Source organism: Didymosphaeria variabile (assembly GCF_027946475.1).
Source record: "Didymosphaeria variabile strain IMI 356815 chromosome Unknown scaffold_3, whole genome shotgun sequence".
Classification (NCBI taxonomy): domain Eukaryota; kingdom Fungi; phylum Ascomycota; class Dothideomycetes; order Pleosporales; family Didymosphaeriaceae; genus Didymosphaeria; species Didymosphaeria variabile.
In genome coordinates this window covers 2,339,410-2,364,579 of record NW_026611622.1, presented here as the reverse complement: position 1 = coordinate 2,364,579, position 25,170 = coordinate 2,339,410, and the positions used below count along the sequence as shown (strand labels likewise).

The window sequence follows — 25,170 nt, the reverse complement described above, 5'->3', positions numbered from 1 at the left end:
CTTGACTTTGAAACATCCTCAATACAGTCGACTTACCCCGGAGACTCTCCCACGTCGTGCCGGCGACTTCCATGAAGTTACTCCCTAGTTTTTAGTTTTGACTTGACAAGCTCAAGCACATGCAGCATGGGCATGATTGAACTGCTCAGTCAGAATTTGAATAGGCTTAGTGCGGAGCTTGATTAGTCTTAAACGGAACGATTGGCTCGGAATCACTTGCCCAAGCGAATGCACGATGAGATCAATACGCCACTCTATGTACGTATGCATGAATGCAGACCGCCCAGCGTCCCAATTCTGGAATTTTTGTGAAAACTGACTGTTCTAGCCGCTTTCCACGCGATCTGTCGGGATTCCCCACGCCGAAGACTCTCCGAGTGCAAGTTAATTACTGAGCCTGCTGTGTTGAACGCAGTTTGTGGAAAAGGTGTCTGTATCTTCTTGCCTTCAGCCCATATTTTTCAACGGCATCAAAAATCGTCTACTCAACCACAGACATGTCCAACCTCTACGTTGACCTTCAGGCTCCCAATGGACGCAAGTGGAGTCAGCCTATAGGTCTATTTATTAACAACGAAATCGTACCTTCAAGTAACGGGCAGCTCCTCGAGTCAATAGATCCTGCGTATGTTTGAGCCTTGAATATCGTTCACGCATTGCACTGATCTTATCTAGAACTGAATCGAAGATTGCCGAGGTTCATGCTGCCAGTGCAGAAGATGTTGACAAAGCAGTACAAGCAGCGAAAGCAGCTTTAGTCCACGACTCATGGAAACACTTGCCTGGCACTGACCGTGGCATATTGATGGCGAAGCTAGCCGATCTCATTGAGGAGAATAAGGAGCTCTTAGCAACGATTGATGCTTGGGATAACGGTAAGCACAAGTTATCGTTGTATCTACTGAACTTGCGTGAAATTAACACCTTGTCATAGGAAAGCCATACACTGTTGCCTTGACAGAAGACCTTCCTGAAACTATCGGCACGCTCCGATATTATTCAGGTTGGGCAGACAAAATATCTGGCCAGACGATTGGCACTACTCCCGCAAAGTTCGCCTACACTCTGCGTCAACCTATCGGTGTAATAGGTCAAATCATCCCGTGGAATTACCCATTGTCTATGGCAGGTTTGCAATCCTCTCCTATGCCAAGCGCATACTGAGATCTGACTGCGTATCAGCATGGAAACTTGGCCCGGCGCTGGCTTGCGGCAACACGGTTGTGCTCAAGGCAGCAGAACAAACGCCACTGAGCATTTTGGTACTAGGTACTCTCATCAATAGGGCGGGATTCCCACCTGGTGTTGTGAACTTGATCAACGGCCATGGACGCGAGGCAGGAGCTGCGCTTGTCAATCATCCTTTAGTCGACAAAGTCGCTTTCACCGGTTCGACAGCTACCGCGTCACAAATCATGAAGTCAGCAGCGACTACCCTCAAGAATATTACTCTTGAAACCGGCGGCAAATCTCCGCTGCTCGTGTTCGATGATTGCGACATTGAGCAAGCGATCAAATGGTCGCATTTCGGCATCATGTCAAACCAAGGCCAGATTTGTACTGCAACCTCCAGGATATTCGTACAGAAGAGCATCTACGAGACTTTCTTGAAGAAGTTCAAAGCGCAAATCCAAGAGGTGTCCAAAGTTGGCGACCAATGGAACGAATCCACATTCCAGGGACCACAGGTGACCAAAGCACAATACGACCGCATTCTGTCCTACATCGACATCGGTGAGTCGGAAGGAGCCACCATATTGACAGGCGGAAAGCGACACGGCGATGGCAAGGGCTTCTATATCCAGCCAACGGTATTCAAGGACGTGAAGGATACCATGCGTGTCTTCCGGGAGGAGATCTTCGGACCTGTCGTCACAATCTCAAGCTTTGAAAGCGAAGATGAGGTTGTTCGTCGCGCCAACGACACGACATATGGTCTTGGTGCATCAATCTTCACCAAAGATCTGGAGCGAGCTCATCGAGTGGCTATTGAGATTGAAGCAGGTATGGTGTGGGTGAACAGTAGCCAGGACTGTGACTTCAGGGTACCCTTTGGAGGCGTCAAGCAGTCCGGAATTGGTAGGGAACTTGGAGAAGCAGGATTGGAGGCTTACACGCAGACGAAAGCGGTACATATTAACATGGGAAACAAGCTCTAATATTGCTCGCTAGCTCGGATATAGTCCAAACAGATGGCCTGAGAATGATAGCCTAAATCCATGGGAAGTGCTGAACCCAAGAATTATGCACCGTGGTGCGACTCTCGATCCCGAATAGCTTTCATGGATCGCTCCGTTGTAGATGATTGTTTGGCATACTTGTTCGATTCCACCGGCTCCGTCTTTTTTCGACCCGCCTGACTCACTACATCTGGGTGCCTCCTTATATAGTCATCTATACCCTCCTGAACAATCGGACATTCCTGATCCAGCAATCCATTGTTCCGCCGTGTAATCAAGTACTTGGCCAGATATGATAGAGGTACCTCGTCTAATTTCATTTCCCAATGCTTCCCAAATGTGAGTCTGTACTCGGAAATCGGCGGAGGGCTGAGTTCGTTCCAGGTGTCCAGTTTTTGTTGTCGGTGGCTATATCCACGATACTTTTTGAAACGACGACGAGCCTCTCTTATGGCTCGCTTTGCCTCGGCCTCCTCGGGCGTGAGTGTGCTGGAGGACTTGTTCTGTTTCATGGTTGTGATGTTGGCTCGTTCATCGGCGAATCTTGAGATGGAAGGGTACCCATTGGACCGCGTCAGGTTCGCGTTCAAGACGCGATAAGTGGCGCGCAGCATGACGCAGACGGTAGAACGCAGGAGACACAGCAAGCACTTTGAGTCCTCAGGGCGGGTGGCTTTTTCAGGTTTCTGGTGCTTGCGAAGGGATGTAAGTCGGGTTAGGGGCGGCACGTATGATGAACCTTGAGGCGACAGGTAGACACGCAGGTTTCGGCCCCAATTTAGGCTGATAAGGAGCTAACCTAAATCCAACAGGTAAAATAACGCTCTGGCATTTGCAGAAGTTCAAGCTATCGCAAGCTTTCCTGGCTTTACGAACCAATTGCTGCACGTCCAAGGCGATCACGACTTCTTTCAGTGACCATTCCGACTGATGACCCCTCCCAAGTACCACAGCCCGGAAGGCACCGTCCACTGCCGACCACTCATGCAAATTCATGAAGATCCATCGATCGGACGACGGAAAGTATATCAGATGATGACATAACAACGCTGTCCTACCGCGGTGCTTCCGCTTGGTCGACGTGTGCTCTCATGGCATATCGCGAGGTTTAACCGGAACTTCAGGAAATCATACATCTTCGATTACGCATTACATTGCAACAGTATAGAGGACGTAAACCTACAGAATCCAAAAAAAAAAAAAAGTGAATGGCTCAAGAATGCACGTGAGATGCAAAAAAGTAGCCACTCACACTTGGACGCTTGCTCTGCCGCAGAACGCATCAAAAAGTAGCAATTTGCAGTAAGGCTCAGTCAAATGCACTATAGACAGACATGCCGACAAGTGTTTCATGAATTCATGCATTCGTTCTTCAATGTGTGCTTTCGTATTAGACCCCTCCCACACCTCAGCATGGACATTACGCAGCAGTCTTCCTTTCCAACTTTCTCGGCTTCTTCCTCTCAGGTGGCGATCCTGAACCGGCCTTTGCGTTGATATCGCTGGTCCTGTTCAGCTTTCTTGGCTTCTTCTTCTCCGCGGTTGACGCCGCCGATGATTGATTCTGCGACGGAGCCGGCTTCGCTTTGCTTGTTGTCGCTGCTGGTTTACTGGCGGGTTTCGCGTTGGAAGGTGGATTACGCTTCTGTGCTTGGTTGGCTTGGGCGGTTGCTTTGGGTTGAGATGGCTTTGATGGCTCTTTAGGCTTTGGTTCTTCCTTGGGCTTCGGGGCTTCTTTGGCCTTGGAAGGTTGCGTCGGTGTTGTGCTCTGTTGAGCCTGTTGTTGTTTTTGCGTCGCTGATCTGGTTTGTCGAGGCGTTGTCTGCTGCTTCTGGGTGGGCTTTGGTTTTTGTTTCTGACTGGGCGCCCCAGACTGTCCCTTTGACTTGTCCTGTCCGCCCCAGGACGGCATCGAAGGCATGCTTGGCATGTTGGGGACCGAAGGCATTGACGGCATTCCCGGCATCCACCTTGTCATATCCTTCGCAGATTGCGCCCAAGATTCTGGCATCGCCCCTCCGTCGTCACACTTCATCTTCTCCAATTCTTCTTGGGTGGGCGCCTGTGTCTCTTTTGTCTGTATAACCATCTTTTCCAATGCCTTCTTTTGTTTTGGAGTCGAGTTCCAGTTGGGAAAGTCTCCAACGATGCCCCGGACACCTTGGCTGGCCATCTGTCCGAGGTCCCAAAACGGCCCATGCATTGCTCCATAGACGGATCCAACACCACCACCGAGCAAGCCTGTCACTGTGGAGACGGTACCGCCAACCAGAGCACCCGTCAACTTTCCCAGTGTAACGCCTGGCTGGACACCTAGACCTGCACCAGCAGCAAGACCTTGGAACGTACCAGAGCGCGTATATTTTGCTGCCTTGCCAAAGGACTCGGCTTCAATCTCTTTGTTGACGGCTTTTGCAAGTATTTCTTCGCGTGCATCCGGATCTCCGGCGGCATTGGCGGCTTGTCTCAGCTCATACGCTTTCTGCATCCCCTGGAGCGCCATGCTCGCCGAGACGGACGAGTTTTGTTTGATTTCATTTTCCGGGATAGGCTGTTGTTTGCTAGCATTGCCAGCATTCTTTTGTTGTCCTGACATCGTGGTATTAGTGATGAGGAGAGCTGAACTATCGGAAGGCCTCCGTATGTTTTTAATGCAGATCGAAGAGGGAAACACTGATCTGCATGATCTGCATACGTCATTAGCGCGTACATGGTGGCGCAATGGATACACTAGGGCGCCACGATGCAAGCTGCGATCCAAGAAAAAGGCTGGTTTCTGTCTTTCGGCATGGAGCGATGAGTGTCGGAAAAATATTGTGAACTGTCGATCGAAAATGTGGCAGACCCTGACAGGGTCGCGAACCATTGGATGCACTTGACCATCTCTGGACTAGCTCCTTCACGTTACACAACCTCTTCCATGGTCGGTATCGAACGACGTTCTCAGTGAGCATGTCAGCCAGATATATGCTGTCTGTCTCCTCCATACACTTGATTTAAAGCTGCATGTAAGTGGCATACGTTTTTTCACTTGTTGGGGCATTGTCCCTTTGACACTACCCTTCCCGTCACACTCCACTAAAGTTATCATGCATACCAGATGAGATGCACTGAGCAGCACATGGTGTTCCCTAAAGCTCTCAAAGTAGAGCCACACTCCTGCTACAAATATGTTCGAGGGGTCACAGTAAACTTCATACTCCCCATAACATCAAAGGCAGGTTGTCGTAGCCCTCAGTGCCCTCCTACATTGGTCGGCCAGAGCTCACTAATGGACCATAGGCTTTCTCATTGGAAAAAACACAAAGAGAGTATCAACGCTCAACTAGCGCACGCAGAAATGACACTACATCCAGTTGAAATGGTGAGACTTTTGAATCAAGATCTATCTGACCGATGAGAAGATATAGAAAGGTTGGTCGAAACAGGTTGTTCCTTGAATAATCAAACAACAATGTATTCTCTGACAGTGGAGCCCGGCAAATGAGTAGTGTGGTGTGATGGTCGTGGTGTGAATGTCGTCCCACGTGCCGGCCTAAACCCCTGTTATGGGGCTAAGCCTTATGCGGGAGCGGATCAACGTTACCGCCGAGGTTCGTGCATGACGGAACCAACATCTATACCTTTGAGATAATCGCAGCCTTCCGACTGTGTCGCGGGCTTCGGAACGAATTTACTGCGGCCGTCTTCAGACCAGAGCCCGCTGGAGCCATGTCGCAGAAGCATCACTACCGATGAGCTGCCCGCATTCCGCAGCCCGCGTCGTCCACCGCGCCCCCGATCATGTCCTCGAATATCCGCGTCTTCGTGCAATGGAAGAACTCGACCGTATTCGCCGGCGAAGACATTGAGTGCACAATTACTTTTAAGAATACGGCCCTGCCTGAGGGACGCGACAAATCGCCAATTCGAAAGGCAAATGGCTTTGCGCCGGGTGGGGAACGCCAGCGCAAGCTGCCCCCCGTCCACTCGTCCACACGGCCATCTGTCTCTCGCAATTCCTCCTTTACCTCTCTCGGCGGCCCGGCACAATACCTGCGTGGCCATCGACCGGCTCTATCTGTACAAACGGCATCCTCGATTGGCGACCGCAATAGATCGCCCCAACCCCACAGCGGAGCATTCAACAATGGGAGCGCAACGCCCAAACACAAACATGGACACGGAAAGTCGTTGTCGATAATATCTTTGGGAACGGATGCGGCTACAGATATTAGCCACGAACGGTCAGCTTCAGCAGCGCGACGCCCGATGCGCGGTCATGGCCGATCCGCAAGCCTCCAGGTTGTGCCGGGCCGGCCAAGTCCTTTCCCAGGTACCAATGGCCCTTTGCCTTCACGTCGCTCGCTAATTATATTCAAGTCACGTCACCTGGACACCGTTCTGTGACGCATTACTCCCCACGCTCCGGCGGAGGCTCTCCGCCAACTATACACGAACCTTTCCACGACTCTTCCTTGCCGGCGCGATCTGCTCAAAGACAATCCGGCGCAGCTACCGGCCCAAACACGCCTGCCCTCCGCAACGGCTCACGAAAACCATCCGGATCTTTCTCGCAAAACTTCAAATTCCCCGCCTCCCCTCCGCCGAATGGCCCCTCGCCAGAGCGCCCCGACGAAAATGACGCCGCAGCCAACGTAAGGGCGCAGTCGTCTCCCAAACGTGATATATCTCCTGGATTCCCTCCCGAATCGCTATCAAAACAGCCTACCGATAATTTGTCCCCGATAGCACGAATATTGTCAGGGTCCAGTATGAATGGAACCCCAAGGAGCAGCGGGGAGTTCTATTCACAGAGTAACAATTCTACCGAGACGTTGGCGTCAGAATACGTAGTACCTCAGACTGCGCGCCTTCTTCCGAGAGTATTCCACCAGCGACGGCAATCACAATTGGTTCCGCCGAACCAAAGGACTCAGCCTGAAACTCTGATGATGGGCTACGCTCAAGTCATGGGGTCTTTCACGTTAGATGGGTCGCTGATCAATCAGGCACCGTTCGAGGAAGTCAAGAGAAAGGGAGTTGTGGGCGGACAAGGCGGAGGCGGCGTCGTTGGTGTCGAACGCACGAAGCGCGAGAGTGGCTTGTTCGGTGCACTCGGCTGGTCAAATATCGGCGAATCCATAGGAGGATTGCTAGGTGCTTCTGAACCATCGAGCATTCGAGAAATGAGAGGGATCGCGAACTCAAAAACCGTGCCGTTAATTACTACGCCACAGTCGATCTTGTTTGTCGATCTGCAGCTGGCTCCAGGCGAAAGTCGTAGCTACACCTATAGTTTTACATTACCACGGGGCTTGCCTCCAACGCACAAGGGACGGTCGATGAAGGTTGTTTACCACCTCACAATCGGTACTCAACGGCCGGGGTCGGCACGAGATCAACAAGTGAAGCATGTCGAGATACCCTTTCGTGTCTTTGGCAGCGTCAATAGTATGTACACCCATTCTTGCAGCTCAGTAGTCACTAAGCGCAATTAGGCCGTGGAGAGATACTGGGGCATGACTTGATGTCTCCGTATATCATCCTTCGGGACCAAGCTCGAACCTGCGCCGTCAATCCCGATTCAACAAGCAGTTCTCCTTCCAAAAAGCCATCCACCCGAACAAACCAAGACACAGCCAACTTTACCGAATTCCTAGATTACGTAGACAATCTCCTCGACCGCCCCCGGCAAAACTCATCGATGGGCCTCCTCTCCCCCACCGAAACCATCCCCGGCCGCTCCTCCTCCCTACTCGACGAACCGCACACCATGAAAGAATCCATCGATCTCGTCATCCTGCGCAGCAATCTCACCGGCACAACAAATCAATCCGCAAACCGCTTCGAAATTGCCCGTAGCGGGCGCCGCGTCGCTGTCATCATGCTCGCACGCCCCGCATACCGTCTTGGCGAAACAGTGTCCGCGGTAATTGATTTTACTAATGCTGATATTCCTTGCTACTCGCTGCATGTCTCGCTCGAGACGTCTGAGAAAGTCGACCCAGCGATTGCATTGAGGAGTAACGCATCTATACACCGCGTCACCCGTAAAGTGCACGCCTCCTTCTCCGAGAACGCCCTTTTCGCGCAGCGCTTATCCTTCTCGCCTACTATCCCTCCTTCCGCAACTCCAGACTTCATTACCAGCGGCGTGAGTCTTGAGTGGAAGATCCGCGTGGAGTTCATCACGCCGAGACTCTTGCATGAGGATGGGGAACAAGCGTATTGGGATGATCTCCTGGAGGAAGTGGAGAGCGGTGAGAGGGGCATCGTTTTGGCGGCGGCGGAGAGGCTGCCCGCGGAGAGCTTCGAGGTTATGGTCCCGGTGAGGGTATATGGGGCTTTTAGTGTGGTGGAGGACGACGGGGATGAAGAGGGGTTGCCTGTGTGAGAGTTTATATGACGTGGGTTGATGTAGTCATGTGGTCACTCAAAGAAGTGGTCAACACTCTCAAAACGTGACGAAAAGATCTAGATGAAGAGGGGAAGGTATTCTTACCCTGTACATGAAAATGGAGGTCGGGATATACTGGTCAGGGCATATGACACAGCGTGTTGGACAAGATATTTTGTAGTATACCATGGGTTACACGCTTTGAATCTAGGACTACCAGAGTAATGCATTATTATCATGTTGCAGTGCTGGTGTTTTTCAGACTCGCGCAGATGGGGTTTTCATGCGTTTGCTAACGGCCGTTTTGTTGACAGGGAGGATATTTGTCAAGGGCTGCGTTCGATGTGTTCGATACGGGCTGTTAAGAAAGCAGCTGTGAGGCAATGGGTATGCTTGATAGGTAGTAGAAAGCTTCCACGCGACCTATAGACAATTGGCAGGCACGGTTGAATTTCTAAGTTTCTCGTTGATCTTTCCACGCGTAACTGAGTGACCTGATAATCGTTTGAGGGTTTACTTCGGATGCGAATTTCAAGAACATACTGGAAGATCAATACCATCGTCCTCACTAGAGATTGGAATCGATCATTGCCTCTCAAAGTCTTAGTCATAAAAGTGCGTCATTTGACTATCGGCTCAATTTCTAGACTTTGCTAAAGTAATCGAAGCTGTTCGTTCACCTATAGCAACATTGAACTTGAACATATGAAATTGACATATCCACGATTGCGTTGATGTATGTCCATACTTTCACCTTAGTTCCGCGAGTTTGTGGGACTGGTTGGACAAGTTTCTACAGGCTAGGTATACTTGGATTTCAACACTGCTTCCGCGGAATAAAAAAGTTGGCGAGATGCATCTCGGCAGGATAAATAAGTTCCTGGAACGCTCATGTTGTATAGACAGTATTTTCATTGATCGATTTCAAGCTTGTGATTTAGTAACCGACGCAATACCGTTGTGTGTGGTATAGACAACTATGTATATCGTTGATGTTACAGCTCTCGATTCGATAGCTCTGCACCCATCATACCTAGAAACTTGCTCACCTCCATCTAGTCGACAGCGACATCCAATTTGGATGTTTGTATTTATTCCTCCATGTCGGTGACACTGCCGCGGCAGCGTTCGGAGGTTCTCATAAGGAGCTGCCGACCAGCGCCGACCGGCATCCCGGGCGCAATGCTCAAAGGGTTTGCCTTTCACGGAGGCGTACGAACGGCTCGTTGCGCATCTCCGCTAGCGACCCAAGGTTCTTCGACACCCTGATTGTGTTCTTGGCTACCATCTTTTGATTTTGACATTCGAGACCGTGGTCACCACGTGGACGGACCGCACTCAGTGCTATCAAGCAGCTACATCGCGTACCATGGTTCCATCCTAGGCATCACCACTCAACAGAACACCAACAAGTCAACACCAAAGCTATTCCCACGAACGTTGCCTAACAGCACGTGATCAAAATGCCGAAAGAAGACCACGTGGGCGCGACATGACTTGCATCCGCATCTTTCATGTCCGGGTCCACAGCGGATGACGCCAACCGCCTATACGTACTCTGAAACGTGACGGTTGCTTGTAGACCTGTTACATCGAATTAACCAGCAGCCCTCGAGACTATGACATTGCGCTAACGGCACCTCGCTTCATTCGCCCGGCATGGCCGCTTGCGGCAGCTATCATTGCATCTAGGCTTGAGGCTTGGTATGTACGTCAGACGGAGAGCGGCGCAATAAACTTTAGGACTGCCCCGCGATGGGAACTTTTTCCAGTACCCATGCCATCGATATATTGAAGGCGTCATTATGTTGTCTCAGACGGCAGTGAGAGAAGCATCATCTTTTGCACGATATGCGTGCTAGGGAAAGACAGCAAAAGGGGAAGAATGCTGAGGTCATAAAATCGTTACTCGATTGAAGCTAATGTACATGCTGATGCGCGTGGGTATCTTAAAAGAATGTCTACTGCCTCTCATCGTACTGCTTGTGGTCAAGCACATCAAACGGTTGCGTCGCATTCACACAAAATGGCTGCCCCGTCCCCTCGCTGACGCCCGTCTTCACACTCTGCGTTCGTTGTATCTCAAGCACCTCTCTGCTCTCCTTCCCCCTCAAATCCGCCATCCCATACACCGACTCCTCGTCCTGCTCCTGCCCATCCTCCCTGATCACCAAGTCCATATCCTTGTCGATATTGCGCGGAAAGCTCGTCGACCGCCGTGGCCGTGTGTTTCCGTATGTAGCGTTGTTCGTCTCGTAGTTGTAGGTACCATCAGGGTAGGTGGCACCGTCGGAGAAGTAGCGAGGTAGCATAAAGGTCAAGAGGCGGCGTAGGGCAGGGGCGCAGGCGGCGATTATGGCCACGGAGGGCTCAGTGACGGAGGTTACGAGGCCGATGTTGTAGGTGCGGTCGACGGTGGGGGAGTAGCGGTAGTAGTAGACTATCAGGCGAGAGACGGAGGCGATGGTCGCTATCCAGCCCATGCTCATGACAGCGACCACTGCTATTTTCGTTTTGCGCTTCATTTGGAGGTTCCACACCATGGCAGTGGGGATAGGCATGATGATCAAGTCCATGAAGATGCTAAGGGCGCAGCTGGACATGATGAACTGGAGACTATTGATGCATTTGCCGCCTTTGATTGTATTGCCATCAGCGTCTTTGTGGTCCATTTGTGGTTGCAAGTAAGCGTATTTGATTGGGTCACACTGAAAGATGTTCACGAGGGTAGTTGAGCCTAGATAGCCTATGTTGATCCAGACTGGATCGCTAGTCAGTATTGGATCCAAGATGGTTGAGGGAAGATTGCATCCTTACAAACAACATGCAAAGCCCATCGAATGTGCCAGCGTTGATCCTTCACTCGAAAGAGGAACATGATTATGGAGGCGCGTATGGCACCCATCATGGGATGGTAGAACATCTGCACGGCGAAACTCCATTTCTTCGCAAGGACTTGCTGGTCAATGGTTTGTATGGGGATCTCGCTGCTCCGGTAGCCAGTGTGGCTTACGAGTATGTCTGAACAATGTCAGTGGGATATCTTGGATCGAGTAGTCGTTAGATATACATTCATAGATTGTCACTGTCTGGCCGAGCAGCAACAGCAGTGAGAGGTGTATGAGCCAGTCATCCCACCCAAAGTTTTGCCCAAGGTGACGAGAGATGGTCCTGGCGCCGACGAACACTGCAGCGAGTATGGGGAAGACGCAGATTATAGCGAGAGCTGACGCTTGACGGCCCTGACCCATTTCCAAAGGGGAAAGCCCAAACTGAAGATACGGTCAGTCAATGTCGACAAGGGCGTCTCTGAGAAGTACTCACGAACTCAATTGTTATGCATAGGCGGATACCCCACTGAAGATCTTCCAAGATCTACTGATATGTCTGTAGAAGTCAAGCTAGACAGCGAAGTCTCGATCTTGGGTACTCGAGGGCCTCGATTCCTTAAACACGCTCGTGCCTGATGATTACGTGCGCCGGCTGGCAGCTCGGGCACCAAGTGACAAGCCCTCCCGCTTGCATGCTTGCTCTATTGGGAATCCAAATGTGGCGATCTGACTTGGGGGAAGGTTCCGCAACACGGTTCCTGAGTCGTTGAGTCCCATTGAGTTTGCGCCAAGTACCCAAGCGGCTAGCGTCTGGTCAGCCGCGTGAACAGACCAGCAGCCTAGCAGGGCCTGCAGCCTGGTCTTCACCTTCTGTCAGTCTGGTGAAACGCCATGCACCCCCTCTGCCACCACGGCACGCGCAACACGCCGACTACGCGTGCCCATGGGTTGCTGGACGTCGAAACCTCCGAACGAAAGGATTCTTCTCTCCCGTACCTGCAGCCGTCCTCGTCGGGATGCGCGACGGAAAAGATGACCACCTCCGCATGAACAAACGGTAATTATTTTCCTCTAACGCCACTCGCGCCGGGTCGGCCCCTTTGGGGAGAACGAGTGCTTTGGCCAGTCGCGCTGGCTCGGGTTGCTTGTAGAAAAGATCGTCGACCGTAGCGAAGCAGACAGGGGGCGCATTGGCCGCGCCGAGTCAAGTCGATTATTGACGCCGTTTAATCATGTTGCGATCGACTCTTTCGTTCCCTTTGCTAGAAGTGGAGGATCATCCCGTTGCATCCACCTGCTCCTTCCGAGAGGCAACTGCCCAGAACTTCCTTGACAATCTTTAAAGGGTAGGCTGCCGTCAGCTCTCCCACTCCTTTTGCTGAAGCTCGCCGCACAGCAGCAAGGGAACGGGACTTCAGAATGGGTCGGCAACACAATGGTTCGAGAGCCCTTGGGCTTTTGACCCTCCTGGCGGCCTCCGCAACTGCAACTCCCCTCGTCAAGCCTGCGAAGGTGGTGCAGACAGTCGACAACACTCTAAAAGGAGTAACCGCAAATGTCAAGAACCTTTTTCTCTCGGGAACAACTCCGAACAATACCTCATCACGATGCAAAGTATACCCTGGCGACCGGAATTGGCCATCCGATGCAGCTTGGGCGAGCTTGAACAAACTGGTGGACAACCGACTTCTGAACCGACCAGACCCCCTAGCAGCAGTCTGTTACAATGGACCGCTTTACAACGCCGAGGAATGTGTCAAGGTAACGGCTCACTGGAACGAGTCCTACTCACACTTTGACAACGCAGTGGAGATGATGAGTCCAGTAGCCCAGGGCATGACCTGTCTTCCCCCTAACATCTTCGACTCGCATAATTGCACAAGAGGCGGGTTTCCAATGTATGTTATCAACGCCACAAAGCCGGAGCACATCCAGCACGGAGTCAACTTCGCACGCAACACTGGGGTCAGACTGGTCGTTAAAAACACAGGGCACGACTTCCTTGGTAAATCTGGTGGTAAAGACGCACTGAGTGTCTGGACCCATTACTTCAAGGACATCGAGTACTTCGAAAACTACGAGGACAAGGAAGGTAACTACTCGGGTCCAGCTTTCAAAGCCGGAGTCGGAGTGCAAGCTTTTGAGATCTACAAGGCTGCTCATGAGAAAGGCCACTCAGTTGTTGGCGGCGAGGGCGAGACTGTGGGTATCTTTGGAGGCTACATACAGGGCGGTGGTCACTCTCCGCTTACTTCGCTGTGAGTTTAAGTCCCAAAGGCAATGCTCATTAGACACTAACATGGCCTAGTTACGGCACTGGTGCAGACCAAGTGCTTGCTTTTGAGGTTGTCACCGCCGATGGCGACTACGTTATAGCGAATTCTACCTCCAATACTGACCTCTTCTGGGCAATGCGCGGTGGGGGCGGTTCGACGTTCGGCGTTGCAACCTCAGTAACGGTTAAAGCCCATCCCGACTTACCCACCACGGCATCGCGTTTCTCATTCACATCCGAAAAGATGGGCAACGAGACATTCTGGGCGGCGATCCGCGATTACGTCGAATACTTCGTTCCCAACGCCGATGCCGGCACTTACGCGTACTGGACACTCATCCCTAACGTCTTTACCGGAATCTTCAGTTTCGGCATGTCTCCTTTCTTCGCACCGAACAAAACGCTCGAGGAGACGAAAGCCTTGCTTCAACCCTGGTTGGCCCGCTTGGAGGAGCTCGGCGTCAACGTCGATCCTAACATCACTCATTTCCCGTCGTACTACGAAGCCTGGCAGAGCTCTTTTCCGCTCGAGGCCGTCGGCAAGATCAACGCAACCACTGGCTCTCGCCTCTTCCCTCGCGCCAACTTCGAGACCAAAGAGAAGCGCGACGAGCTATTCCAAAACCTCCGCCAGTCCAGTGAGAACAACCGCGTACAAGTACACTTCAACATCAAGGCCGTCGACCCAGCTAATTCCGACAACGCTGTTAACTCAGCGTGGCGAGAGAATATACTCTTTTCTCAGCAAGCTGTACGATGGAATCCCAACGGAACCGCGGCAGAGACCCTGAAAGCTCGGCAAGACTTCCAGAGCGGCGATATGCAGCGCTGGAGGGACATCAGCCCCGGTGCTGGATCGTACCTCGCTGAAGCGGATCGTCTAGAACCGGATTTTGGGCAGGCATTCTGGGGTGACAAATACCCGCGTCTGCTTGAGTTGAAGGCGAAGCTGGACCCCTATGATGTCTTCTTTGCCCATACGACTGTGGGTAGCGAGAGGTGGAAGGTTGAAAGCGTTGATGGGCTGCCCAATGAGAATGGCAAGCTTTGTCGCGTTGAGAACTAGTTTTTCATACTATAGTCGGCTCTTTCTCACTTCTTGTATATAATACTCCTTGTGCGCGTTGAAGCGACCCTGGACAATGAGTCCACCTCAGTCTTAATTACTTTGTATATACACCGGCCGGCAGTATTCTCTGCGCCCATCGAATTTTCCAGCTGCATATCCACTCCATCGAACCCAGCTCGAATCCCACAGGCAGCACTGGATAAGACATGATGGTACTAGACTAAAGCTCGTCTGACGAGGTACTTCGCAGCCCTTATATGCACGCGCGGAGTATCGCAGCATCGAGCAGCACCCCTGCTCTGGTGAGACTCATGCCAATACCTTTCCTACAACACGGCCATGCTCAACGCTCAGCACCTGATCAAGTACATTTCTCATCTGTGACATTTTTCATGCATTTGGAATACCCAGCAAAAGTAGGAAACCAAGCCAAGGATGTATGAGTCGAAAAAGCTGTACGCTAGTCAATATGACCAGTACAGTCTCAGCCTTTATCAGGCGATGCGACACCTGTCTGTAATATGAAAATGAAAGGCTTCGCAGCCACGACTGGTCGCCTTAAAAAAGAGCTCCTGCCCACCTTGTATATTCATCAGCTCTGCAGTGAAAACCGCTATTGGAAGAGCTATCAACGAACAAAGATCAGCCGGACGTCAAGCTTGGCGACACGTGCCTATATATCGGAGGCGAACTTGTAAGTCATTTTCAGATATGCGAACGAATCGAGCATAGGTCGGGTTGGCGTACTTCGGCGTTTATGGATCTTCCGCTCGAAACTGGCTCAGCTAGATATCGAAGATTGGATATGGCTACCATCGTCTCGATATCTTATACTAGCGTTGGCAACGATTATGGTTCCAATCAAGATCACCGTGAAAGTGCGACATACAATGGAGCCGACCACGACACAGCGCGGATCGCCGGACATCAACATCTCCAGCCAGAAACAGGAAGTGACTCAGATGACTTCGGAAAAAAAGGACGGAGTTTTCTCACTCGACCTTGGATTATCCACATGATGTATCAGTCTGGGTCCGTACAGATCAGACTTCGCGGCTATGTGCTGCTCAAGACTCGCGCAACATTACAACATTGTGCATATAATGCAGAAATCGGATTGAATACTACAAGACTGTGAGGCAGATGACAATGTATTGAGGACGCCCAGTGTGCAAAGCAAGCAAAGGACAGCAAGCGGTCCGAGGCTTCGAGCCGAGGCGACGCCTCCCCGCAAAATCCCCGCAACTAACCGCGCAAGCTCACACCACCTTCGTCACATCGTACCAGTTCCTTGCAACTCCTTTGAACATTTGACAATGATTTCGAAATTCACTTGCCTACACACTGCGCGTCTGGCTGCACGATACCCCCTGAGACGAACGTATGCGACGGCGTCATCCGACTTCGTCCGCATCGTAGAGGTCGGCCCGCGCGACGGGCTACAGAACGAGAAGCAGAGCATACCAGTTGCTACCAAGATTGAGCTTGTAAATAGATTGGCACAGACTGGCTTGAAGACGATTGAGGCAGGATCGTTCGTATCGCCGAAATGGACACCGCAGGTCAGTACTCTTCGATTCCATTGCGCAATCCCCCCTACATAGCGCATCCTCTTATCTGCCAGAAAGGTAGGTGTGAATAAGCTGACACATGTCTAACCAGATGGCCAACTCGTCCCAGATCCTCGAACATGTCCTCGCATCTCCGCCGACTGCTCCCCACCCAATCACCTACCAATGGCTCCTCCCGAACGTCAAAGGCTTGGACAATTTCTTATCGGTCTGGGAAGCTAAGGCTGTAGGACAAAATGGATATCCCACACCTCCACCATCTCCAGACAGCGAAGCAACAGCCGGCACAGACGGGGGCGCAGCAGGAGCGAACGTCCATGAGCTCTCCATATTCACAGCGGCAACCGAGACGTTCACGCAAAAGAACACAAACTGTTCGATAGCAGAGTCTCTGCAGAGATTCGAGCCGATAATGGCGCGAGCGAAGGAAGTCGGTCTCAATGTAAGGGCGTACATCTCAGTCGCTCTTGGCTGCCCGTATGAGGGACCAAACGTCGACCCGCACCAAGTTGCCGAACTTGCTGTGAGCCTCTTGGAGATGGGTGCAGACGAGATCTCCGTAGCCGACACTACGGGCATGGGCACTGCACCCAAAACGGCGGAGCTCCTCAAGACGCTCAGTGCAGCCGGGATCGAGAAGAACGATCTGGCTCTGCATTTCCACGATACGTACGGGCAAGCTTTAGTCAACACTCTCGTTTCGCTCGAGCATGGCATTCGAACATTTGACTCCGCTGTCGCTGGTCTTGGTGGCTGTCCATTCAGTCCTGGTGCAACGGGCAACGTTGCTAGCGAAGACTTGATCCATTGCTTTCACAGTTTGGGCTTGAAGACCGGTGTCGATATCGAGAAGTTATCAGGGGTTGGGGAGTGGATCTCATATGAAATCGGGCGCTCAAATGAGAGCAGGGCAGGAAAAGCGACAATGGCACAGATTAAGAAACGAGAAGCGTAGATATTGTCATTGCGTCACACTACCAATAGCAGCTTCGCAGTCATCTGAAAACACGAGTTCAGGACTAGTGTCGCAAAACAGACCGTCAAAAGTAGTGCGACGTGTCTACCTTCCACTTAAACTTTGACCCTGGATGGTCCTTTCGAAGTCGACTGCCTTTACCATCCGCCAGATAATTCACTCTCGTCGTTCTGCCCTCAGCGTCTTTCGGATCCCAAAATATACCACAATTCTTCGGCTCTCGAACCAGGAACCTGATGAAAGCCTCGACGTCGTGCGGGTTCGCTGCGTCAGAATCATTAAACCCATGCACTCCCGTTTCTCAGACCCATTCCTCAAGGATGCCAGCTACCGTACTAGCAGACCCGATGGCTTGAGGATAAGGTCCGCCAAGGGCCAGCTCGTTTGTGACGCGAGACTTCGTCCGCCCAATTCTTCCAAAATTAGGGAAGGTCTCCCCGACCAGGAGCTGATCAGCGAGCGGATTCCGCCATAGCTGGAAGATTTGAAGTCTTCATTGTCCCCATGTGTGCTTAGGTCTGCGCCTGTCCACCCACCATTATAAATATAATTAATCCTTCCTAAACTGGGGAGCAGCTTCCTTTGTATGTGCTCTTGTGATCTGTTGCTACTTTAGTAAAAATGTGGGAGGAATTGGTGTAAGAGTGGCGTTGAGCAGAGTGGACGACTGATACTGGGGAGATCACAGGATCCTGAAGACACGCCTGGTGTTCTGAACAGAGCTTTGCCGGATTGCGCGGGGATAACCGAACGACGAACTGTGGTGAAGCCGGATCTCTTTGCACACACTTCTGTTGCTTGTAAGTGAGAGAGCTCGAGACCAGTCTCGTGTTCATTGCTGAAACTGGAGGACACTTTCCTCTAACATCGTGGTATTCGTGCTGACTTGAAACGAGGGACAGGAGCCGTGTGAAGCGACTATGAGAAACAGTCGAAGGGCAGGAGGAGCCTTCGCAACAAGATTTGTGTTGTCATTCTGGCCCCAGCACAACATTTAGACAGTGCAACATAGTAAGCATCCGTCTCTGGAGCCGGTTGAGTTGAACAACCGGAGTAGCATGACCGTCGAGTTGATACGAACATGAAGTAGTCTATATCACCGTTCAATACCACCGAATCGTAGCAATGCCTTGAGCGCTATGCCTGACCAAAACAGCTGCCGAAGTGCGCAAAACCTCGGTCTCTACGTATCCGGCATGCCCGAGCAGATCAGCGCACTCAGCCACCAAGATCCATAGCCTCCTCCTTCACCGTGTCCCTTGCCATCGCTCCAGTGCTACCCTGTACGCCCATAAGCCCCACCATATCGAACTACTGGTTCTGAATCTTGTCGAGCTGCTCTTGCGCCTATTTGTTGGCTTTGGAGTTTCTCTTCCCCTCTGCAAGCTCACAGTTGAGCCCCTCGACCTCCTTTCGGAGTTGCGTGATCTGCTCGTTGTATCGTCGAATTGCTGTTGCGGCAATTTCCGGCTCCTCGTGTGTGGGAAGTGAACCTCCTTCGAACAGGTTAACCTTGCCGACCAGTTCCTCGATTCTCTTTTCATGAGCTACCACTGTTACTTCGAGCTTCTTGCATTCTTCACCCTTGACTTCCAACGCTTGCTCAAGGGTTTCCACTTTGTGCAACAACTGCTCGCATATCCCATGTACCTCGAGCTCTCTGTTGTGTGCGGTCTTTGATGATCGTTTCTGGGCCTGTATGTCAGCTTTTGCTACACTCTGAAGTAGCATTACTCACCGCAACCCGGAGGCGCTCGCGAGGAGAATTTGTGTTGAGGGGAGAAGGCCTAACGATTCCAGAGTGGCCACCTGTAGCCTTGCGCGCCGTTTGTTTCGTGCGAGCCATTGTTGTGTTAGCCACTATAGTTTTGTGCAAACCCGTGTAGCTAGCTTGCGAAGAGCGAGTTCAGAAGTGCTGGTAGTGGAACAGAGTGGCGGCTGAAGGTCAAGAAGGCGCTGCAAAAGTTAAGCTAGTCCGTTCGCTCGCCAACTCGAAAGCGAGGAAGAGTGAGAGTGGGTGAGGAAGGAACACAAACGGACTGGATGATTCATCGTCCCGGAAACCGCCCGCCCTCACCCGTCTATCTCTGAATGTAGCCATCCACCTTCACTTCATTATGACTTGTCCTTCATCTACGCTTCTTATGCTCAGCCACAACCGATAGCTTCATACGGTACGCCTCCGCATGCTTACTCGTGAAGGAAACTCTGGGATGCTCCGTTCTACCTCTATGCACTTTTCGAATCTCAAAGAGTTACGACCTTACCAGAGCTGATGTTGTAGATACAAGGTTGGAGAAACGTCTCAATTATCTCAGTGGGGCAGTTGACACCTTGGTTGGAACTGTCACACAACAACACACCATGTGCATGTAGGCCCCTCACTGGTTGAGCAGCTTCAAGCCGTATTATTGGAAGTTTCAATGGATGTGGAGATGTGAAGCAACTTGGACGTAAAGAAAGTCATGTATCAAAAGGTCTGTAATTATCATTGTTTCGTCAGCGTTTCTGACCCACACGAAGATGTTATCAGACCTTGTTTCCATCCTCATAGTCAACCTGAACATGAATCTCTTTATTGATATCCATGAATTTCCCCCCTGTCACAGGCCTCCGGTCCTCAAGCACAAACTCCTCACTCTCCGCGTTGACAATCTTGCGCTCAGACTCCCCGCAAGAAGCATAGTCTGACTCCTTTCTACTAAATGAAGAGCCAAGTCTAAGTCCGGAACCCCCAATATTGACAGTTGCTCTGGAGGCAGGACCAGATCTGCGTGCGCTGAAGAAGCTGGTCTTCCAGCTGAACTTCTTGGCGGCGACTCGGTACAGTGGGCGCAGGGTGGGAAGCGAGCCAGCGGTGATAGCGAGACTCATCTCGATTTCGGACCAAATGGCAATAGGTACAGTAGCATATAAGAATTCAGGATCCCTAAAGGTTGGAACGTAGGCCAAGCGAACGATGACTGCTGAGCTTGCACTGTCGACAGTATCAGTGGCCATTCGAGGTATAGAAGTTTGGCAGTACTCACATGCATGCCATGCTCAAAATGGGAATGAGAGCGAACTTCTGGTTTCGACTCATATTTAACCCCTTGATGAGAAAAACTGGAAGGAGGGCGAAGCTAAAGTCGCAGACTGCGAAGATAGCCGACATCACATACGTGAAAGCTATGATGATGTCCATGCTGATGCATTTACCATTTGTATCCCCAAGCGCTCTGGTCCAGAAGAAGGGAACAGGCTTGCACTGGAACATTGCGAGGAGGCCGTAGATGAGACCCATTACGACGCTGGTGTATACGACGGTGTATGTGATGCGGCGAAACACTTTTTGGGTGATGGGCGTATAACGGAGCAGTGACAAGCCAACGGAGACTTTAGCACCGATCATACATAGGCAGTACGCGAAGTAACAAACCCACCAGAACTAGCAATGAGCGTTAGTACGACCTCGTCCCCAGCGGATGTATAGGAATGCGTGACATACCCTCAAAGCCTTCATCATGCTACCGGGAGTGAGGTCTTTCGTAAGTCTGCCTGTGCCAGTGATTGCACCGCCAATGGCACACGTCGAATTCATGGTGTGCATGAGCTGAGCGATGAGCATCCACCCATCATCCCAGCCAAAGGCTCTGACGATGAACGTGCGTACATAGAGTCGTAAGGCTACAGCTATCCATGCTGTAGCGAGGAAGAACCCCTCGATCTAATACCGCCTGTCAGTCAAGCATGAGGTGACTAGGTTTTAGATGCGCACCTGAATGAGCTCGGTGGCACGATGTCCGATACCCATTGTTGCTTTGCTGAGTGTGTAAAGAGTGACTGCAAGTTTGGGGGGTAACGGAAAATAGTCTCGAATGGGAGCGTTCGAGCGTTGTGGACTATGACTGCTTTGTGCCCTTATATCTTAGGGCTGAGATACTCGGCAGTGTGGTGCGATTGGCTCTCCAAGCCCCTTTCGCCATGCAGGGATGTAATAGACGCAGGAGCAGAGTGCAGAGAGTTTGCAAGCCCTGTTCAAACCTCTGCTGCTCTGCAGCATTGATCGAAAGGGAGCCGAGGCCCAAGACATCGGGTTTTGTTAGAGAACGAATCGTAGCTTTCTTTCGAACATGTCCGACCTGCCGACGGAATCTGAGTGGGCAGGCATGACTGATGATCGCATGGAATAGAGCAGCTTGACCATGTTGTCGGCGAGGCTAACGTTGTCAAGATGTAGAAGATCGCCCATGCCCTTCCATGTCGAGTTGCCTGCCTTGCACGTCACACGTATTGGGCAGAGCGGCATATCAACGATCTGTCTGCTCCGACCTTTTCGAGGTTACGCTCAGGCATTAATGCGGGCCGCCCTCATCTAGCAAGACAGGCGCCGACGCTGTGGTCGAAACTCTATATTGACCCCATATCAATCATGACTCGAGACCATGGTGAACACCATCAGAAGAATCGTTGCGGATCCGCGCAGCTCGTGCGACCGGTTGTGTCTGATCACTAGGGTACACCCGATCATTTCCCATCGGCTCCCAACATTGTTGCTTGGTTCGCGTCTGGCTTCTTGTTGTTGATCTGGGTAGGCTCTCCCTGACGGCATTCGTAGTTCGTTGATCGGCATCGCGGGAACAGGCAATTCAACCTTTTGAGGCCCCACTTCGGGACGCAGCTACTTGGCACTAAGCACATTGCTGGTGGTCAACAACAAGCAGCTGCAATAATTCTTCCCGCAATGGTGAAGCGCTGGAGGGACAGGTACAAACAGGAGACGTACGGCATTGGCGCGTTCTGTGCATCCCGGAGGCAACCCCGACGTTGGTCGGCGAGCATCGGATAATGGCAGGGAGCAGGGTTATCGAGAGACGGAAAAATCCGAAGGTTATAGAGGAGATGCGCTTTGGTCTTGTGCCTCTGCACAATCGATACTAATGCCGAAACGCGTACTAGAGTGATCGTACACTATCTTACAAGGGACACCTTCTCGGCAGTGCTCATACACCGTACCTGAACTCTCGCACCTTCTTCTGGTAATAGTAGGTAGCAAGCAAACCCGTAGCACCGAGTGCTATTGGCACAGGTGCCCGTCCTCCAGTCTTGATGATCCTTGGAATTGCTGATCCGAGCAGAACCACGCTGTTCCCAAGCGCAAGCTCCGTGCCATAGTTTTTGTTCTCTTTGATTAGGTAGCCTGGAACAGCATCAACAAGGTCTGTGCAAGAGTGTACTCTTGGATAATGTCCTACCAGAATAACCGTATGATGCACCGAGCACGAGACCTGCAACGAGCGACGGGGTTGAGCGTGTGCGGAGGTAGCCGGCTGTTCCGCCAACCGAGACTGCGCCGGCTGTCAATCAATATGCCGGTAGTCCTGTGCAGCGGCTTACTTACGGAGTCCAGCGAGCGTGAAAGACGGGTGTTCAGCCATTGTTGTATGTTGATTAGATGGATTGTTGATGCAACAGCGAAGGAGATGATTGGCAAGGCTGCTTGGAGAAGTTATGTTAGTCAGCAGCACGTGCGTCAGTTTTTCTCATGGAGCGACAGCGAGATCGCACGATACCCAGCGTTCAAAAGGGAAATTCTATACTGACTAAATAAGTTTTGTTGCCTGCAAATTGGACCTAAGGTCACTGCTTCTCATGTATCTATTTCATCTTAGCACTATCGCTGAACTATGTGCTAACCCAAGGCTCCACGCCTTCACGTACTCTGAAGAAGAAGCCATACCACATCCGATCCAAACAGTTGAAGTAGCCTCTTCCTCTCTTGAACTCAGTGCACGACTCGGTTTCCAAGCATCCAGCTTACCTTGCGGTGCAGGTCTGTAACCAACTAGTCAAGGCTCCAGTGTGCTGATCCGCTCCATCACTGATTCTCGAAAGAATGAGGCTGTTGCAGCGGATATCTCAAATTGTTCTATTCTTGACTCCTTGAGCCCTTCGCTGTCGTTTCGGCACCCCCAGGCATGCCCGTGAGAGCTGTCATGCCAAACCGATACCCTTGATAATCTTTCAACTGCTTCTGAGATTCATTCCCTACATGAATTGTGGTCTTCAGTTCTGCAAGCTGTCTTTGCAATTCTGCGATTTTACTTTTCTGCTTCTTGCTGTCCTCTTGCAAATCCGACATCCGTGTGTCCGAAGATGTTCGTTCCTACAACAGTTCTAATATCTGGTCGTTCTGCTGCTGCGAGTAATCGCACCATCCCTGCATTTCCACGACCTTTGCATTCTGGGTATACAGGTGGTCTTAAAGAATACGTTGGTTCAGGTCCACGTCCTTCTTTCCAAGACGAAGTTGGGCAATCAAAGCTCGCTGGTCTTCCATGTGCTCTCTGTCCATTTTCTCCTCGGCACATCGTGCTTTGAGATCCTCGCACTCGTCTTCAAGGGCCACTTCTTCTCTCCGAGCACAGTATTATCCTCCAACAGTTCTTCGTTGTCGCCAGCAAGCTTGTCGCACAATTCTTGCACGTTGTGTCTCTCATCTTCAACCGTCTTGAATCCCCCCTGGAGCTCTTCATGATCTGCTTGAAGCTGCTGAAACTGGTTGCCCTTGAGCGACAGCTGCTTCTCCAATGCTTCGAACTTTTCCATCACTTCCTCAAACTCTTGTAGGAATATAGAGTTGCAGTTGTACGACTTTTGCAGGTCTTTTTTCTGCAACTTCGTGTCAGCCACCTCTCCTGTTCTTGCATTCGTAGCTCCGACGACTTACCGTATTGTAGCCGCTCACGAGGCATTTTGGCAAACATGCCACCTGCTTTTGAGCCTGCTGCAAGAGTGTTGGCGGTAGGCTTGTACCCTTCTTTGGTTGGCGCCATGGTGGCTTGACTAGATCCAAATTGTGGTGATGATATGCAGAGCAGGCAGGAAAGATATTTGTATTGAGAGCAGAGTGCAGATGGTCCCCCGTGAGGTGGGAGAACGAAGTGATAGTTTCGTCATGGTTTCTTAAATTGCTCATAGATAGATGCAGGTGAAGGCAAGTGAAGGTCATGTAGCCATTGTTAAGCATAAAGTAAAGGCTGCAACCTACAAGATATGTTTCGACTGTCCTTTCGGATGCTCATGATCAATGTTCCTGGCTGGTACCGTCCTCTCTGCCTCTACCTTAAAACTCCCTGGCTGCTCTACACTTCGTAGCATTTCGCCATTCCCATTCTTCAAGCCGTGACTTCATGATCTGCCTTTACCTATCAATTTCTCTTGCCAAGCCGTCACATTGACGACCTCGGGAGTCTAGCGTCGACCCAGTGATCATCACGAGCATCTTGCACTTCGCACCGAACGCTAGTAAGCTGCACTTGACGTTTGTCCCACAGGGTCCAAGAGCTCCCAGCGACCTAATCTTAACTTACCTCATACGGCATCTCCCCAATCTCACCGAATCAAAACAGTCTACTCTACATCTCGTCCCATGGCCAAGCCAGCATAGAAAACAACGTTATCCAATCAAAAACTCACGTCGGTGACCGACATTGATTCGTGGGATTTCGACGGGTTCCAGATTGCTGTTCCTGGAAGGTTGACATCTCGCTTGAGTGAGACCACGTGACCCATTCTACCTGCAACCTATAATCAACGCCCTTCAAAACTTCCGAAGATGGAAGTTTGGCCAGCATCCCTGCTCCGATGAGACGCAGGCTGACCAAGAACGGACAGGATGGGCTTGCATCTTGCTCCAATCACGGCACAGAGACGCAGTATGTACACCGCAATCAACACCTTCTCAAAAAGCTACCTCTTCGGGAAGTTTGATCTCCTTTATGGCAAGGCCATCCATGCTCCGCCTCCGCGCAGTCGATTCTTCCATCTAATGACGTTCTCTGCTGGAAAATCAGCTTACCTAATACCCATCCAACACCTCAGGCTGCGCAAAATTCGGTAGCACCGTC

At 51.3% G+C, this 25,170-nt stretch overlaps 8 protein-coding genes across 8 annotated transcripts; 4 read left to right on the top strand and 4 right to left on the bottom strand.

Annotated features, from left to right (window-relative positions):
* Nucleotides 1–497: 497 nt before the first annotated feature.
* ALD2_3 (mitochondrial aldehyde dehydrogenase) lies at nucleotides 498–2,159 on the top strand (the record flags this gene model as incomplete). Its single annotated transcript, XM_056212922.1, has 4 exons — nucleotides 498–625; nucleotides 676–875; nucleotides 935–1,129; nucleotides 1,183–2,159. The coding sequence occupies 4 exons, from the start codon at nucleotides 498–500 to the stop codon at nucleotides 2,157–2,159; spliced, it is 1,500 nt and encodes a 499-aa protein (XP_056073230.1).
* A 1,441-nt stretch (nucleotides 2,160–3,600) lies between these two features.
* On the bottom strand, nucleotides 3,601–4,776 carry N0V89_004131 (uncharacterized protein; the record flags this gene model as incomplete). The annotated part of the gene is made up of 1 exon (XM_056212921.1): nucleotides 3,601–4,776. The coding sequence occupies one exon, from the start codon at nucleotides 4,774–4,776 to the stop codon at nucleotides 3,601–3,603; it is 1,176 nt and encodes a 391-aa protein (XP_056073229.1).
* Nucleotides 4,777–5,963: 1,187 nt separating this feature from the next.
* RGP1 (Golgi membrane exchange factor (Ric1p-Rgp1p) subunit) lies at nucleotides 5,964–8,556 on the top strand (the record flags this gene model as incomplete). The annotated part of the gene is made up of 3 exons (XM_056212920.1): nucleotides 5,964–6,495; nucleotides 6,543–7,613; nucleotides 7,661–8,556. 3 exons carry the CDS (start codon nucleotides 5,964–5,966, stop codon nucleotides 8,554–8,556), a joined length of 2,499 nt encoding a protein of 832 aa, XP_056073228.1.
* A 1,964-nt stretch (nucleotides 8,557–10,520) lies between these two features.
* On the bottom strand, nucleotides 10,521–11,464 carry N0V89_004129 (uncharacterized protein; the record flags this gene model as incomplete). Its single annotated transcript, XM_056212919.1, has 2 exons — nucleotides 10,521–11,305; nucleotides 11,461–11,464. The coding sequence occupies 2 exons, from the start codon at nucleotides 11,462–11,464 to the stop codon at nucleotides 10,521–10,523; spliced, it is 789 nt and encodes a 262-aa protein (XP_056073227.1).
* Nucleotides 11,465–12,809: 1,345 nt separating this feature from the next.
* On the top strand, nucleotides 12,810–14,731 carry N0V89_004128 (uncharacterized protein; the record flags this gene model as incomplete). The annotated part of the gene is made up of 2 exons (XM_056212918.1): nucleotides 12,810–13,648; nucleotides 13,699–14,731. The coding sequence occupies 2 exons, from the start codon at nucleotides 12,810–12,812 to the stop codon at nucleotides 14,729–14,731; spliced, it is 1,872 nt and encodes a 623-aa protein (XP_056073226.1).
* A 1,319-nt stretch (nucleotides 14,732–16,050) lies between these two features.
* N0V89_004127 (uncharacterized protein) lies at nucleotides 16,051–17,260 on the top strand (the record flags this gene model as incomplete). Its single annotated transcript, XM_056212917.1, has 2 exons — nucleotides 16,051–16,296; nucleotides 16,397–17,260. 2 exons carry the CDS (start codon nucleotides 16,051–16,053, stop codon nucleotides 17,258–17,260), a joined length of 1,110 nt encoding a protein of 369 aa, XP_056073225.1.
* A 1,368-nt stretch (nucleotides 17,261–18,628) lies between these two features.
* Nucleotides 18,629–20,281, bottom strand: N0V89_004126 (uncharacterized protein; the record flags this gene model as incomplete). Its single annotated transcript, XM_056212916.1, has 2 exons — nucleotides 18,629–18,970; nucleotides 19,817–20,281. 2 exons carry the CDS (start codon nucleotides 20,279–20,281, stop codon nucleotides 18,629–18,631), a joined length of 807 nt encoding a protein of 268 aa, XP_056073224.1.
* Nucleotides 20,282–23,578: 3,297 nt separating this feature from the next.
* N0V89_004125 (uncharacterized protein) lies at nucleotides 23,579–24,015 on the bottom strand (the record flags this gene model as incomplete). The annotated part of the gene is made up of 2 exons (XM_056212915.1): nucleotides 23,579–23,958; nucleotides 24,009–24,015. The coding sequence occupies 2 exons, from the start codon at nucleotides 24,013–24,015 to the stop codon at nucleotides 23,579–23,581; spliced, it is 387 nt and encodes a 128-aa protein (XP_056073223.1).
* Between the last annotated feature and the right edge of the window lie 1,155 nt (nucleotides 24,016–25,170).